This window comes from Chelonoidis abingdonii, chromosome 19 (assembly GCF_003597395.2).
Source record: "Chelonoidis abingdonii isolate Lonesome George chromosome 19, CheloAbing_2.0, whole genome shotgun sequence".
Taxonomy (NCBI): Eukaryota; Metazoa; Chordata; order Testudines; family Testudinidae; genus Chelonoidis; species Chelonoidis abingdonii.
Window position 1 is genome coordinate 23,952,852 of NC_133787.1, and position 18,138 is coordinate 23,970,989.

Sequence of the window (18,138 nt, forward strand, 5' to 3'; positions counted from 1 at the left end):
TTTCAAATCTCCACTGTGGTTAATACAGCACCTTTCACTATCATTAAAGCCACTTTAAGAAATGAAATATCAACTTATTACATTATGCACACAGTTAACAGCCAGATACATCAGAATTGTAAAATAAGTGGCTACATTGAAAAAGATGTCTTACTTTCCCATCCAAACTGCATAGCTTTCAGGGAGCTTGGGGACAAAGACAATGGATTTTCCAGTATCAACATCAATTGCTCCATAGCAGTCTGGTTCAGTTACTCCAAAAGTCCAATGAAAATAAGATTCCTATATAAATAAATCAAATATCATTACTTTATCCCTCAATCGCCCCACCCCCAAAATACTAATACAATACATCAGCATACTAACAGTTAACTAATATTAACTCCTATTTCTCTGGGCTCGAATAAGAATATTTTTGTTTTGTGCACCACGATGTTTATAAATTTTGTGATAATTTAGATCTCATTTCATTTCACGGTGATACAAACCTTACTTTGAGGTTCTGGCAAGGTCCAGGAACTAACAATTATTTCTTATATAGCATGATATTGTATAAAACAGATTCTTCCTTAAGGCTTAAAATCTCAAACAAGATAAAAGGATAGCAAGAAGAAACAGACAGTCAGAGAAAGAAGAGGGTAAGACAAGAGAAAAGCCTATGGGCACATTGTGGCTGCGAGTCACAGCCCTAAATTGCAGCAGAGTTTGGACAAATTAGACAGGAGAAGAGTGAGTTCCTTCAGAGAGGAAGAAGCTGCAATAAAAAAATGGCACGAGATTATCAAGACCTGAAATTAAGGGATATTTTGCATTGGGAACAGAAAGAATGGACAAAACTCAAAGTTGAGGCAGAGATAGAACAACAAAATTTGACAAGGGTGGGTTGGTGAGGCAGAGGCGAGAGAGATTGGAGAATAAGCCTCCATAGATTGTGTGTCATTCTCCCCTAGATACCAGACAGAATAAATTAAGCAGCCTGCTGTCAGAAGATAAAATCTAATTTTTCCACTTCCTTTCTTCAAAATGTAAAAATTCAGTTCACAGAACTGACGCAGTACTCTAGAATTCATTTTATAACTGGCAAAGCAGAAAACTGTCCGCTGTAACAAGAAAACCCAACTAAGCTTGACTCTAGCTAAAAATCATTCAATTATCTTCATCATCTAATGACAATCAATGATATGTTCAATGTGAAAGTAACAAAACCCTGCTTGGGACAACAAAGAAATACACAGGTACTTATGTATTAGTCAAATTATAATTTATTAAGTTTAGGTCCAACATGCAAGTTAAAATACATATCCATGCTCTTCCACAGCTTGGGTGTGTTCAGATCTGGCATTTAAATCCCACATTTATATTTGTTGAGGGAGAGGGGAAAAAAATTAATATATTAGTGAAAGATTTTTAACGTGTGTTAGACCACTCATATTTAGCAAAATGCTGTATTACACAGACAGGTAGAAGATTACAGCTTCCATAATCCAAGCCAGACAAAAACTAAGCAAATCTGAGGCCTGGTCTACACTGTGGGGGGAATTGATCTAAGTTACGCAACTTCAGCAACGTGTATAATGTAGCTGAAGTCGATGTACTTAGATCTACTTACTGCGGTAAGTTGATGGCTGACACTCCCCCTGTTGACTCCACCTGTGCCTCTCACTCCGGTGGAGTACCGGAGTCCACAGGAGAGCGCTCAGCAGTCAATTGATTGCGTCTTCACTAGACGCGATTAAATCGACCCCTGCTGGATCAATTGCTCCAGAGGTAAGTGTAGACATGCCCTTAGGATAAAGGCTCACTTTCTACATGTACTGTTATTATCAAATTTTTATAATGCACTAGTGCCTAGAGGTCTCATCCAGGTTGAGGCCCCATTGACCTAGGCAACATGAAAATATATAGTAAATAAGCAATTAAAAAGAAGAGCAAACCCAAGCGAAAGAAGTATTGTTGTTACAATGGTTAATCTAGGATTTGAAGTAGTCAGTAACAGTGAAAGCAATGCCTTTTAAACAGAGTGGAATGCACTAGGCCCTGATTTTTAAAGCTATTTAGGCATTTCTGCACTCAGCCTAAATCAGTGTGTACACAACTACAGGATAACAGAGTTATAAAATAAGTAAGTACTACACTACTACTACAATTAAGCACTGGAATCGTCTTCCTGCAGTGATTGTGGAATCCCCATCACTGAAGATTTTTAAGTAGATTGAACAAACACTTGGAAGGGAGGTCTAGGTTCACTTGAGCCTGCCTCAGAACAAGGGTCTGGACTTGAGGGCCTCTCAAGGTCCTTTCCAGCCCCACATTTATGAAATTCAATGAAATCTCATTTTCAAAAGTGATTTAGGCACTTAGTCTAAATCCCATCAACTGTCAATGAGATTTTGGCTCTTGGATGCCTGCATTCCTTTTGAAAATGAGATTTAGGCTCCTAAATCAGTTAGGCATTGCAATGCTGAGGACAGCAACATCTCAATACATTTAAATATCTGGCCCCCAGTCTAAAATAAAAAGAGGAAAAAACTAAAAGAGAGAGAGAGAGAGATGCAAGCTTAGAAAAGTAATTCAAGAGTTTGTTTCTGTATAATGAACTTAAACCTTACCTGACGAAAGACAATGCCGGTATCAGTACAGTATCTTTGGGCTTCCTCACCACCCTGCATCAAAACAATAGCATTCTTCTGGACGTCTTTATTCTCCCTTAATCGATCACACAAACGTTTTCTATTCAAAGCAAAGAGTGCTGCTGGCACTTTCAGCGTCTCATTTCCCAACCAAAAAGATGGTCTAGAAAGGATTTTAAAAAAAGATAACTGTATTGCAAAATAATATACTGGTTAACATCATTGAGAGACACAGGGTTTATCTGAAGTCTAACAGAGAAGGAAGTCAAACCTGAAAAAAGTCATTTGTCCATCACAACTGGACTAGGTTTTAGGATTGTAGAGAGAGAGAATCCTGTAGTTACAGTGCATGGTATTGCTTAGAGGGAATATGAAATATTAAAACTTAAGTCATTCAAGTAGTAAATGATAAATATGTGCTAAAAATAAAAATTGCTGGCTACAGTTATAGCCTGTAAAGTGACACAGAAGTTAGCTTCCTTTAAAAAAAACAGAAGTGATTTTATTTGGGGTGAGGGGAGACACGCAATAAATTACAACGTTAGTCTGCAGAAATATTTAAAATAAGAGCAAACATGGGAGAGAGAAAAATGAGAACAATAGAACTGAAAGGTTACATTGAGAATGGGATAATTTCTTTAACAAATATTACACAGCATCTGAGAAAACCTACAGAACCTGAACGAAGGATTGCCTAGAAAAGATGGCGGTTGAAATGGCACACAGAATGACAATATTTGTTATACTCCCTTACTATTTGTATGCATACATGGGATTTCAAAGACCAGCTATAGTTTTCGTATAGATGGACAACAAGAATGTAACCTACTGTTACACGTTACTGTGTGTTTCTTCATAACTGGTGAGACCATATAGCAAATTGCTGTGCAAAAGCAAAGTCTGGCACAGTCTTTTAGAAACGTTCTTCAATGGTTCAATTTGAGTAAAACTTAGGATAGAGATACACTTCTTTAAAGAATAGCAACAACAAAAAACAACAACAAATATCCTAGCCAAAGGGAAGCTTTACATAAAATGGATTTATCCATGTTTAGATAAGTTATTTTAGCTACATCTTTGGCCCATGTGAAGATAAATGAGTTTGTTTTTATATGATCATTCATTATTTTGCCCTGAATCTTAAAGGAGCTGCTATTGTCTATGGCTGAGTGAAAGGAGAAGAGACAGACACTAGTTATATAACTCAGGTTTTTAAAATTCCATAAACATATGTTGCTGATTCATAACCAGCTAAAAGAAAAAAAGTCTAAAACAGTATTCCTCTATTTTATATTTACAACAGAGGAAAGGTGATCTGGAACTTCAAAACTGCAGTATTAATAAAAAACCAGGATTAAACTTCAATTAGTTCAATATAGTTCAGTCTCTTTCCAGACACCTTATTGCACGTATTCTTCTCAGCAGCTGGAGGATCATTTTCTACATTTACAATATTTCTGAGAGAGATGACAGTGCTGAATTCAGCCACATTGTTACTGTGCTACACTGTTGCTAAGATGAAAAAAATTAACCCACATTAACCTGAGAGTATTAAAGCAATGGACCTTCACGTATTAATTAGTATATGGCTTTCATGGAAAATTACACATCTGAAAGGTAACCTTTGATTTATAGCTGTGTAGAGCAAGCTTTAAAATCAGAAATCTAACCCACAATTTCTAACTGCAGATACAGCATAAAGAATGTAATAAAATGTTTTATGTTTTATTTTTTATAACACTGATATGACAGTGTAAATTTTAAAAGATGAAAGATAGAATACAAATATACACTAATCCAGCTTTAAGACTATATTATATAGGAATTTAGCTGATGATGCATAAAGCTCAAATCTGATAATTTTTATTACCTTCTCCCACAACCCCAGCAACATGCTACTTGATAATTACAGGGACCTATGAGTCACTAGCTATGCAGCACATTTGCACAGAAACACTGTGCAGAAGCACAGAATAAGCTTTCACTGGGGGCTAACTCCAGCCATAGGAATGATAAAGCAAATTCATTCAACCTTAGCAATAAATATTCTTAATCTTCAAATAATGCAGTAAAAGTTAATTAGAACTAAGGCCGGTTTCTCATGTGTAGTGTGGCTGCGTGCATTGAACTGCATTGTTTTATAAAGGGGCTATAAAACCTGTCTATAGAGCCCACACAGGATCATTGAGCACAAGATAAAGGCCAGGTCTACACTACCACTTATTTATCCACAACTTATGTCATTCAGGGGTATGAATAAGCCACCCCCTGAGCAACATAAAGTTACACCAATCCAAGCACCAGTGTGGACAGCATTATGTGGGTAGGACAGCTTCTCCCGCCAACATTGCTACAGCTTCTTGAGGAGGTGGATATATTATGACAATGGAAAAGCTCTCTTCCCGAGGGCATAGAACATCTTCACCAGACGTGCTGCCGAGGCATAGCTGCATCGGTGCAGCTGTGCTGAGGTAGTGCTTCTAGTGTAGACTGGTGCTACAGGAGTGATACCAGGAGACATAAAGCCAAAGCAGGGTCTCTTAAGTCACACGTTCTCCCTATTGCCAGCACTATATGAATAAGAAGGTGTGATTAGCACAAAGGGGACAGTCAGATGCCTCCAGGGCTAGCTTTAGGCCTATTCCATCAATTCCCCCAAATCGGGCCCCGTGCCTAAGAGGGTCCTGCACCCTTCCCTGGCTAGAGGCGCCTTTTTAATTTTTACTCACCTGGCAGCACTTCGGGTCCTCAGCGGCACTTCAGCGGTGGGTCCTTCAGAAGACCTGGAGCAAGTTAAGGACCCGCCGCCGAAGTGCCGCCGAAGACTCAGAGCACCGCCCACATGTTTTTTTACAGGTGTTTGTTGGTTTTTTTTTTAAGTCATCCCTACCAGAGCCCTGTCGAAACTGTTCGAATTGGGCCCCACACTTCCTAAAGCCAGCCCTGGATGCCACACTACATTTTCAGATTCTCCTGGCGATTATTGTGTGATGTGAGGATAGCCTCTATACACAGCACAAGAAGAAAGGCAGATGTTCTGGCACAACTCGGCCTACACTTTCAACTGAAGAAAAGTCATCTTCACTGTAAACTGAGACAAGTTACAAGGTTATATGCTACATCTGATTTAAAAAAAAAAGAAAACACACCAATCTCCCTCATCTACACAACCTTGGGTACTCCTGATATGAGGCTGCTATGATCAGATTTTAATCTCCATTAAATTTATTATAAACTCTTTTACTGCATACAAAACCTGTGACTACTAGAACAAACTCGAGGAGCAATAACTATTACTCCTGGGGGGATTCTATGCCACTGCACATGGGTAGAATTTATGTCCCCCATATATCTCTTTGCTTCCCCATAGAAAAATGACTTTCTGAGGGGGGATGTAAAGGGAAGCCACAAGAGCAGTCACATGACCATCCCCAGCAATATGTTTTGGGTGCCCAGGTTAGCTGGCAGAGAGGTAAATCACTGTGGAGCAGGGGATGGGAATGGGGAAGACCTGGCTGGTGGCTCCTACCCTGAGCAGGGCTCAGCTGCTAGTCCCAGCTGGGCTGGGGATAGGGTGACGAGACAGCAAGGGTGAAAAATTGGGACAACGGGTGGGGGTAATAGGAGCCTATATAAGAAAAAGCCCCAAAGATCGGGACTGTCCCTATAAAAATCGGGACATCTGATCACCCTAGTTGGGAAGGACAGGACTTCCTCTTCCCTCCATGGCATCTGGGGCCATTTCAAATCCACCTCTAGATTTCTTCCCTGGCTGTAGGAAGCTCTGCAAACTCATCCCCACCCCCTGCACTTTCTAAACCCATCGCTCCTCAGCTGCAGGGGGAGAGATCACTGTACAGGAGCTGTTGCCACATCCGCCCAACCCTCATTCATCCAGACCCCCCCCCATACCCAGACCCCCTCCTGGTAAGCCTCACCCCCTCCCCGCACTCCATCGAGCCCCACCCCACTGAGCCCCATTCCCCCAGCTTCTGGATCCCACAACAGACCCCCCCTTCTGAGCTCAATCTTCCCCACACACAGACACAAACCCCCACTGAGCCCCAACCATCTTTAGCTGGATCCCCCTGCAGAGTCCCATTACTGTTGGACACAGAACCCTCCAACAAGCCCGTTTGCATCCAGATCCCCCTCACACTCAGATCCCCCACGGAGCCACCCACACCCTGACTGCCCCACACAGAACCCTCTCAACCCGCACCTGGATCCCCCCCCACACTTAGATCCTGCCTTGCTGAGCCTGTCTGCCAACACCTAGTGCCGCTGGCATGGAGCGGCAAGGCCTTGGGGTGCCTCTGCTCTCCAATGCCGTGCTGGAGCCTTTATATTTATTTGACAAATAAAATTCTCATAACTTTATAATATTGTGTACAGAATTTTTAATTTCTGGCACATAATTTTTAATTTTCTGGTGCAGAATGCCCTCAGGAGTAAACTATCAGTCTACATACAACTACACTTGCTAATTTCATTTCGAGCCATTTTACAAAGGATCTTTTACTAGCAGTTTAATATATTGTTTGAAACATGAATTAAAATAAGAATGAAAATGAATTAATCTGAGAGCATTTTTACAGACATACAGGCAAAGTTCTACCCTCAGTTGCATCTAAAAAATGTCATGAATACACTCCACTGAAGTCAATGTGATGCATGGATATAACTAGCAGCATAATTTGGCACAAAACTGTGGTTTCAAAAAAAATATTACCATGTTGGACTTTACTTTGTGGTTTCTAAACAGAGTGAGATTAGCGGAAAGTGCTGGACTCCCACAGCAAGGTTTGTAGGACACAGCAGGGTTTGGTTGAACGTTTTTGCAAAGCTTTATTTAGCTCCTCAGATTCTTTGCTGAACACTTTATAGAGCCCACAGCATGAATTCATACAACCTTGCTAGGGAAGATATCAAATGTCCAGACTGAAAATTATATGCAGTACAAAGTTAGGGGTTTGAGTGCTTTATTTAAAATAAAACAAAAACAAAGAACAGCTTACATTCTCTCCTATCTTTGTTCACTCACTCTTCCCTCCCAAATCCTGTTTTTCCTTTTCTGAGCTTTTCTTACTACAAGGATGGCTAACTCATATAAAGCTAGCTGACTGACTATAAAGGGAGCAGAATCCATGAGAGTTTTACCAACAGAAGCAGGATCAGCCTCTGTGCATTCTCGTCTCCTATTAACTTCTTTCCATCCTTCATTTTAATCATTTCTCTCTCAGGCTAGTAACTGCACAGAAACTCAATTGTTACAACACTACTAAGAATGTAGCATGCATTATCCTTTAGTCAGTTGCCTTTTGCACATTGTGACACTGGAAATGCAACTTGTATAGTATTTAAGAATGCAGCACTAATCAAACCTTTCTTCAAATGCAGAATATAAAAGTCCAACAACTATCAGCTGCATTGCCAACTAAAAGGTGCATGACAGGCTGCAAAACTACTGACTTAGTCCTCTTTGCATATCTACAGCAGCAGCTCAGAAACCAAAGATGTTTTCTTTAAAAGCTGTTATTGTGACTACACAATGTCAGGTATGTTATAATTACTGTTTATGTGTTTCTCTTACACTTGTACTTTAAGCAAATATTAGATGCAGAATGAGGAAAGTTAGTTATATGAATAAAATTAGGCCCCAATCCTGCACATTTACACTTATCAGTATTTCATTAAAGTCAATGGGACATGTGGGTGTGTGTAGAACTGGGGCCCTATTTGCTGCCTGACAATACTACTAGAAAACATACACAGTGCTAATATCTTTCTAGAGCACAGGTTGGCAACCTTTCAGAAGTGGTGTGCCAAGTCTTCATTTATTCACTCTAATTTAAGGTTTAGTGTGCCAGTAATACATTTAACAGTTTTTAGAAGGTCTCTTTCTATAAATCTATAATATGTAACTAAACTATTATTCTATGTAAAGTAAATAAGGTTTTTAAAATGTTTAAGAAGCTTCAATTAAAATTAAATTAAAATGCAGAGCCCCCTGGACCGGTGGCCAGGACCCAGGCAGTGTGAGTGCCACTGAAAATCAGCTCGTGTGCCACCGAAAATCAGCTCGTGTGCCACCTTCGGCATGCGTGCCATAGGTTGCCTACCCCTGCTCTAGAGAGAGCTGCAAAAATTCAATTAACAACCCTGCAAAAGAGATTACTATTCCACCCAGTTCATGACAGAGACACGTGATCAAAAGGTGATTAGAACAATAACTGTTTACTTTACTCTGTACTTTTATTAAACTAAAAGTAAAACATAGTTAGGAACAGTAAGCCACATCGTTTTTTAAAATGTCACTTTCTTTCATCTCAGGCATTCAAACCTTATGTGAAAAGTTTATGTATTTCAGACACGTTATACTTCATTACTATTCCTTACCACCAGTCACATCTAGTTGGGGGAGGAGGGACTTTGTAGGGAACTATGGTATAGTGATTCACACACATTCAGAGCCTGGACACTCACTGATATATTTCTAGCTCTTCCACTGTCTCCCATTGAGACCATTTACCTGTGCCTCAGTTTACCCATCTGTAAAATCTGTAATACCGCCTCTGGTAGTGTAGACTGGGGCTTCATTAACCTTGCCAGCAAGCTGCAACTATGTTGAAAGCTTCTTTCACTAATAAAGAGCACCTTTTTAAAAAGCTATATTTAAAGGGACACTATTAACTTGTATTCTAGTCAACATTTTTAACGTTAATCCTCTGTGCGGTATATACTATGTGCGGTATATACAGTGGAAACCATAAAAGCAACTTCATCCATGCACAATGTGCTGTCAAATACAAACCAAAAACCATCAAAAAATACTTTCCTCACTGCTAATCTTTTAATTGCTGTAATCCTAAATGTTGTTTGTAATTATAGTAGTCAAAAACATGATCAATTTTAAATTAATGTCCTTTTAATCTTCCTGCCTGCAACCTACTCTCTTTCATGCAAGTTGGGAGTCTGCCACTGATTTCAACAGAAACACGTGAGAGCCTTTAAAAAAGGAACACTCCCCACACATGCCCAGCCCCTCCACATCCCATGCCCTGACTTTTGCACCTCCCACATCCCCACCCCCACCCTGAGCATCAAATGGGAGCTTCTGCACCTCTCCCCCACATTCCCACTTGCACCCCATGCACCAAATGGGAACTGCCCACATAAGTGCTCCACACCCAAACCTCCTGCCCCAACCTGAGCCCCCTCCCTCATTCTAGCTCCTGGCCAGGACCTGCACCTCAACCCCAGGCTACTCCTTCACCCCCAGCCTTGTGCTCAGTGCACCCCCACCCTCAACTCAGTGCACAGAGAGAGAGGAAAAGAATGGGCCAGAACCAGGGAGAAGGTAGGTACCCAATCTATGTGGGCAGGGGTGGGACCCCAGGCTGGCAGCAGGCTGAGTGGGGCCAGCAGACAGGACCCTGATTGGCAGGAGCCAGCAGATGGAACCCCAGACGGCAGTGGGGTGAGCAGCTCTGCCCACTGCTAGTCCGGGGTGCCAGGCCCGCTCAGCCCACCGCCGGTGTGGGGTTCTGGCTGCTGGCCCCTTGCCAGCTAGGGTCCCAGCCACTGGCCCCGCTCAGCTCACTGCCAACCTGGGGTTCCATCTGCAGGCCCCGGTCAGCCCACTGCCGGCCTAGGTGAACAGAATCCCAGGCCCGGAACAGGCTGAGTAGGCCAGTGGCTTAAGATCAGCATTTTAATTTAATTTTAAATGAAGCTCCTTAAACATTTTGAAAACCTTGTTTACTTTACCTACAACAGTAGTTTAGTTATATTATACATAGACTTATGGAGAGAAACCTAAAAACATCAAAATGTATTACCGGCATGCAAAACCTTAAATTAAAGTGAATAAATGAAGACTCGGCACACCACTTCTGAAAGGTTGCCAACCCCTGGTCCAGAATTGCCATCCTTACTTCTGCACAGCTGCTGATAAGGCACTGCCTTCAGAGCTGGGCACCCAGCCAATAGTGACTGCTCTCTGGCTGCGCAGCTCTGAAAGCAGCAAAGCAGCAAGGGTGGCAATACTGCAACCCTCCCTATAGCTTGCAACCCCTCTGCAACTTCCTTTTGAGAAAGGACCCCCAATTTGAGAAATGCTGGTCCTGCCCATGAAATCTATATAGTATAGGGTAAAAGCACACAAAAGACCAGATTTCACCAGTCTGTAACTCATTTTTCCTGGCCGTGAATTTGGTAGGCTCCAAAGTATAACTATAGATGCATAAACCTGGGGGTCACTTAGAAAATTCAACGCTATTACTATGCCACATACCAGGGAAAACCAGAATTTCATTGTGACAGCAACAGTAGAATTCAGATCCACGCTACTACAAGCACAAGACTTCAACAATCGAGTTACAGGAGAAACTCCTTTATCTGACAGCAGTAAGGGCCTATGACACACAGGTAAACAACTCTCAATCTCGCAGAAAAAGTGATGCTACATACAGTAGCTGCCCACAGCACCACTGGAGTGAAGCCACCAGGGCAGAAGTCCACCCCCAATACAACACGGGAGAGGGGAGTTTTGACTAGGGACACAGGAGCCAACCCTTGCTCTTATAAGCTACGCCACAAGCACTTTTCGTGTCTGTCCATGGCCAATATCACAGGGACTCTCCTGAAACACCTGGCTCAGACTAGCACGCGGCTGTAACTCAGGTAGGTGGATCAGTCTGCAAAGGGACTAGGAGAGGACCTGGCCTTGCCTTCCCGGGAGGGGCAGATACGCCCCGCCTCCCCTCCCTGCCGGGGCCAGAGCTGGCTCAGGGGATCCCGCCCGGGCAGCGGCCAGGGGCTGGGCACCAGCTGCCAGAGAACCGCCGCTTACCCCTCAGTTGCAGCCATGTTGCCTCGCTGGACTTCGCCTGTCATGTGATCCGCTGCCTCGTCAGCTGATGGGGCGGTGGCTCCCGGGCTCGCGAGGAGGGGGTGACCTCCGCTGCTGACAGACCTGTGCGGGGGGCGGGCGCTGCAGCAATTCCTCCCTCCCTCGCACCCCCCTTGCTCGAAGACAGCCCGGCTCTGGCTTGACGCAGGGCGGGGCGAATTCTAGGCGCGCCGCTGGCGAACCCACTCCGGTGGGACCGTTACAGCCGCGCTGCCCCACTCGCGTGACTAGGAACTGGCGGAGCGCGAGCGCCGGGCCGCAGCCGCCTGGGAACGTGGGCTGGAAAAGGGCAGCGTGCCTGGTGCGTGCGAGCGGGGACCCGCAAAGGCTGTGGCTGGGAGACAGGCTCCTTTGCAAGCCGTGGCCGTGCACTGAACCTCACCCTAAGAGCAAGGCGGAGCCCTTGGCCCAGAAATCACGGGGCAACCCTTTGCCTCAAAGCTCAGATTGTCTCACTCCTCTAGTGCCTAGGGCTGCTTCCTGCGGGTCAGCCGCTCACTAGCCCTCCCCCAGGCCCAGCCTGCTACACCGTACAACCCCTCTGCCCTGAACCCACCCTGCTTGGCTCTTACAAATCCCAGAGGCCTGGCTCACATGATTTCAGAGAAAATCCCAGGCACAGGTAAAAGATGGGACTTGAACCTCTTAAAGGCCCAGCTCATTCTAATACAAGAGGAGTAGAATTCATCTGTGCAAATGAGTATACATTTGTGAATACTTCTCTGGTCAGGAGATTGCCTGATAAGCCTGGCCTCTTGTGTCGGTTTCATTGTACAAGAAATAGACCAGTTGAAACAATTAGTTTTCTCTATGCAAAAGCAACAGACAAGAAATCTACCTTTGACATGAATTGCTTTCATTTATAGCATAGAAGTCACTGAAATAAGTGGCTATTCAAAAATTCTATCAGAATGCACTATAGAGGTATAATCCCTTTAACATTAAGAGACCCTTTTATTCTGTATCTTGTGAAACTGAGAACTTGTTTACTCATAATCTTTAAAGGCTTGATCCAATGTCCATCAATGTCAATGCTAATGGTTTCACTGGCTTCAGTGGGAAATGGATCCAAGCCCTAAATCTGGTCTTTTGATGAGACAGACACCTCTCGGACTACTTCAGAACTTAAATTGACTTTTCCTTGTGCACAAATAATAAGCTACCTGTAGAAACTAAGTATTGTGCAGATAATTATCTGTAATACAGCAGCAATAGAAAAGACCCAGAGGCATGAACTACAGTTTAAAGCGTGACAGACCTCTTGCGTGACTTGAATAAATTCTTTAGATTAGATGCCACTCTAAAATAGTGACATATACTGTCAGGAGCAGGCAGTTGTTTATGTACACCACTGTCCTTTACTGGATGGAAGCAGAACTGCTCAATTGTGAGTCATAGGCTTTATACTGATACCCTGATAAATGGGGTGGTAACTACCTGTGCTTTTAAAACAAGTTCTGTCATCACTGTCCCCAGAAAATTTGGTCGTGATTTGCAACACAGTATCCTTCACAATGACTGACTGAAAGGGGATTTGTTATAGCCTAATAGTGCAGGGGAAAGTTAAATTTCCCTCTGTTCACCTTAACTCTACAGTGGCTTGAATCTGCTCAGCTTTAAATTTTTAAAAAATCTGTATAAAACTGGATTTAATGCTCCTTTTAGAAGGAGGTAAATTCACTGCCCCAGTTTAATTTCTTCCCACCTCTTCTGACAAACACATAAAAAATAAACTCAACTGGAAACTCCACTTGTTCATTAATATTAAAAGAGATAAATGAAAATAATGGCCAATATAAAAGGTAATAAATTAATCAAGTTACATAAAGAGATTCAAGACTGCCACGTGTATCCATCTGGTCATTTACCAGACAGTGTTTATATTTCACTACTCAGGAAGCAAATAAGATGGCAGCTTTTTACAGAGAACATTTTCCGAATAATTGACAGAAAGTTTTAGATCAGTTTGTTACAACAAAATAGTCCACTGTTGCTAGGAAATATGCATAATTAAAATCTTGTGTTGGAGGTGTTGCTGGAGAAGTCCACTAGATGCTGTGAGAAGTTACAGTTACTGATGCAGTTCCAACCCTGAAATGCTACGTGAGAGCTGTGAGGCACGGAAATATGAATTTTAGAAAGTCTGGACAGGAGTTTGTAAATCAGGAAAACTAGAAAAGCGAAATAGTTGTATGCTTTTATGCCTAAGGGTATCAGACCCTTAGTAGGAAATCTAAACAAATTAGGAGTCTGAAGTTTATTTTGTGAGTCATCCATTTGTCAAGGAACTAATACATTTCTTTCTCCAAAATAAGGCCAGCTATAAACTGGATAAAGCACAGTTTTATACATTCTTACTGATAAGTCATTGAATTTCAAAGGAATTTTCTCCAGTTTGCAAAGAAACTAAGAAATCTTAAAATTAACCACTAGTAAAATATTTTACTCCTTCTCATCCCCTAGTTGCAATCCTTTTGGATTAGGCTTGATGCTCATTAATGGGATGAGATGGGCAAGCTCACACAGCTTCTGTCTGTGCTGTACTTCTGTGGGTAAAGAGAGGACTACAGTTTTCAGGGCTATTAATCTGACAGTTTTGTTAAATGCTAGTATTAATAATTTCTTCCTCTCTGTCCCATCCATCTTCTCCAGTGGTGGGCAAACTTTTTGGCCTGAGGGCTGCATCGGGTTTCGTAAATTGTATGAAGGGCCGGTTGGAGGGGGTTTTGGGCCGGCCCCCACCTCCTATCTGCCCCCCTGGGACTCCTGCCCCATCCAACCCCCCACTCCCTGTCCCCTGACTGCCCCCCAACCCCCGCTGCCCCACCCAACCCCTCCTCTCATCCATGATGGCCTCCCCAGGACCCTTCTCCCAGCCAACAACCCCTTCTCCCAGCCAACCACCCCTTCTCCCTGTCCCCTGACTGCCCCCAGAACCCCTGCGCCCTGCTCCCCCATTCAACCCTCCCTTCTTCCTCACTGACCCCATTCAACCCTGTTCCCCCCAACCACCCCAACCTCATCCGCACCCCTGCTCCCTGACCACCACCCCTGAACTCCCCTGCCCTCTATCCAACCCCCCCCTGCTCCATGCCCTCCTCTCCCTGCCCCCTTACCACACTTCCTGGAGCACTGGTGGCTGGCAGCACTACAGCCGCACCACCCAGCTGGAGCCAGGCCATGCCACCACGCAGCACAGAGCCTACGTCAGGCCAGGCTCTGCAGCTGCGCTACCCCAGGAGTTCACAGTGCTGCCACCTAGAGCACTGCACCTGAGGCGGAGCAAGCAAGCAGAGACTGCAGGAGAGGGGGAACAGCAGGGGAGGGGTTGGGGCTAGCCTCCTGGACCAGGAGCTCAGGGGCTGGGCAGGATGGTCCCACAGGCCGGATGTGGCCCACAGGCCATAGTTTGCCCACCTCTGATCTACCCATCCACATGCTCTAAGAATGGTAAGACTAAGATCTTTCTCCTCTGCTGCATCTTCCCTCTGAACCAGACTTCCTGTATTTCTTTGGCTCGACTCTCCTGCATAGTTCAATTCTCTCATCTTTTTTCCTTTGCCTATCTTTCATGAATAACAAATAACAGAGGGTCGGATAAATTAATTCTGTAGAGTGTTATGGGATACAGTTTATATGAACTTTTAAATCTCTAGAAAATGTAGGCCTGTTCCTCAAGACCTCACTCATGCACAATTCCTGTTAATTTCAGACTTACTACTTGTATGGTTTGGTGGTTGGTTTGTCAGTTACCTTAAAGTTCCTGATCTCCTAGCCTTGGGAGCTAAGGGAATGAAATCTTTACACTGTATACAAATGAAACTCATTTGTGGGGTGGCTGATCTGGCAGGAGAATGAAACGTCAGCCTCATGAATGATACCAACAGCCAGACTAGAAGCAAGAACAGTTTTACTACACAGATGGATTTTAATTCTTTCTTTGCATTGCATTTGAATCTGCAACTGAGGTAACTGAGAAGCAGATCTAATATCTGACAGACCACATTAGATCATTTCCCTCTAAAATTGGGTGCAACTGGCAGGATTCTGTGACACCAGTTCTCTTACCTGCTCTTTTAAAAAAAAAACTTTCATGTTAAAGGCCTGATTTTGCTTTTTTTGCATAATCAGAAGAATTCCCACTGACTGCAGTAGCAGTTTGGGTACACAAGGAATCGCTTCTTGGCCTTCTGGCTAAAAGGGGTGAAAACATTATCTAAGTAGTATCTTGTGAACCTTGTAACCGATATACCTCTGCCTCGCTATAACGTGACCCGATATAACATGGGTTTGCATATAGCGCAGTAGCAGCAGGGCTCCCACGGCGGTTTAAAGGGTCCAGGGCTCCAGCTGCTGCGGGGAGCCTAGGGCCCTTTAAATTACCGCTGCAACTCTGCCACTGCTACCCCAATATAATGGCATTTCACCTAACACGGTAGGGATTTTGGCTATCCACAACCACGTTATATCGGGGTAGAGGTGTACTTGCAATCTCTCATAACAAAAGCCTGACCCCAGATTTACAATACCTTCCTTAACTTGTGTAAATTTGATTTTATTAGCTTTAATAAAAGTTTTTAAATATTCCAACCTAAGAAGGAAAATCAACCACTACAATTCTGATCAGTGGCCAACACAGCAATGTTTCTGAAGTGGCACTTCAGACATCTCTATTAAGGATTGTTTGGTGTTCCCTTCATTTCAGGAGGCCCATTCTCTCCTCATTCTACAGTAGTTTCCAGACCACTGTGCCTTTCCAGACCACTGTACCTCTTTCAGGAGTCTGATTTGTCTTGCCAACTCCAAGTTTCACTACCCTTAAAACTTACTTGTTTACAAACTCAGACATAAAAATACAGACGTGTGACCTCACACTATTACTGAAAAATTGCTTAGTTTCTCATTTTTACCATGTAATTATAAAATAAATCTATTGGAATATAAATATTGTAATTGCATTTCAGTGTGGATGGCAGTCATAGCAGAAAATGAGACTTCACAAAGTTGATGTCTTTTGGGTCAATATAACAGACCATTCCAAACATAATTCCCAAGGTCAGTGTACTCTTTCTGTACTCAGGGCTGGCATTAGGTAGGGGCAAGCAGGGCAATTGGCCAGGCCCCTGCACCACAGGGGACCCCACGAAGCTAAGTTACTCAGGCTTCAGCCCAGCATGGTGAGTCTCGGGCTTCAGTGAGTCTAACACCATCCCTGGCAACTCCCTTAAAATGAATAATCAGTGGTTCTCAAACTGTGGGTCACAACCCCAAAATGGATCGTGATCCACAGTTTGAGAACTACTGATTATAGTATATAGAGCAGTATAAATAAGCAATGGTCTGAATGAAATTTTATTTTGCACTGACTTCTCTAGTGCTTTTTATGTAACCTGTTGTTAAACTAGGCAAATATCTAGATGAGTTGACATACCCGTTGGAAGACCTTTAGGTACCCCCAGGGTTAATGTGTATCCCTGGTTAAGAACCACAGATCTAGTTAGCCAATAGCAACTGAGAGTCTCAGAGGGAAGTCCTCTCTCTTTTTCTCATTACATACATGTAAAACAACTTAAATTCTTCTGACAAGGACACTCTTGACAGAAAAGGCCCTGGGAATGTTAACAGGAGGTGTCCCAACAATGAGTCATACCTGGACTTAGGGAAGAATCCTGCCCCGATAAATGGGCAGTGGTGTGTTTGTTTTTCCACTCCTCTTCCTACATGTCTGTCTATCCTGTCTTAGGGTTTTATACTGCTATCTACTTAGTATCTTAGTATTCACCTTTCTATCTGATCATCCATAGTATGTATATACAGCTCCTGTTATTCAAAAGCAATTGCAACAAAAAACGTTATGTTTGTGACACTACCTTTCACAATTTGAAAATTACTCAGCCTTTGTGAATACAGGGCTAGATTTTCTTTTCCATGTTTTAGAGAATGATGATGGTGTTCAGTAGTCTTATTGAGGGTAACTTTGTGTGGTGACATCCAATGGTTTATAGGTTCATGAACAGTTTTAATCCGTTTCCTGAATCTCAAATTTCTATAATCATCTATAATCTGCTGCTTGTAAATGCAGAAAAATAGAGATAACGGAAAATGCTGATTTGTCAGAGCAGGAATTCTTATCAAAATTCAGTAGGATCCATTGTTCCTGTGAGGCTTTTCCACTGACATTTCCAGAAACTTTTTGTGCTGCTGGTTTCCTGGCAGAAGGATTCAAGTGTTTGTCAGTCTTCATTGGAAAAGAAAAAAAAAGAAGAAAATTTGTTAATCAAGGAACAAAAGCTAAAGCTTGAACATTTGTACAACTTCTTTCACCAAGGTGGGTTCCCCCCCGCCCCAATATCACTACTACACAGCTATAGCATTTGATCATTGAAAGAGGCATACATGATCTACCTCTGGTTGACACACAGGCTTCAAATAAAGTCTTTAACTCAGAATTAAGATTAGAAGGCCCTTTCAAAGAAACTGATTGAACAAAAGCATCTGCCTTTGGCATTTTCATCATGAAACAGTTTTAAGTAAATTTTCCTTCAAGTCCTAAATTTATACTGCTGTATTGATCTTTTGGATCTTGAAATAAAA

The 18,138-nt window shown here is 42.9% G+C and overlaps 1 protein-coding gene across 2 annotated transcripts in view; it reads right to left on the bottom strand.

Moving 5' to 3' along the window:
* Window positions 1-11,585, bottom strand: part of PEPD (peptidase D) — a 243,908-nt gene extending 232,323 nt beyond the window's left edge. For both annotated transcript variants that reach the window (XM_075073631.1, XM_075073630.1), the window contains exons 1-3: window positions 11,485-11,585; window positions 2,610-2,793; window positions 155-282 (exon numbers count right to left, since the gene is read on the bottom strand). In XM_075073631.1, the coding sequence (XP_074929732.1) occupies window positions 155-282; window positions 2,610-2,793; window positions 11,485-11,528 (356 nt within the window). In that variant the 5' untranslated portion in view covers window positions 11,529-11,585. The remainder of the gene's footprint in view (window positions 1-154; window positions 283-2,609; window positions 2,794-11,484) is intronic.
* Window positions 11,586-18,138: the final 6,553 nt, after the last annotated feature.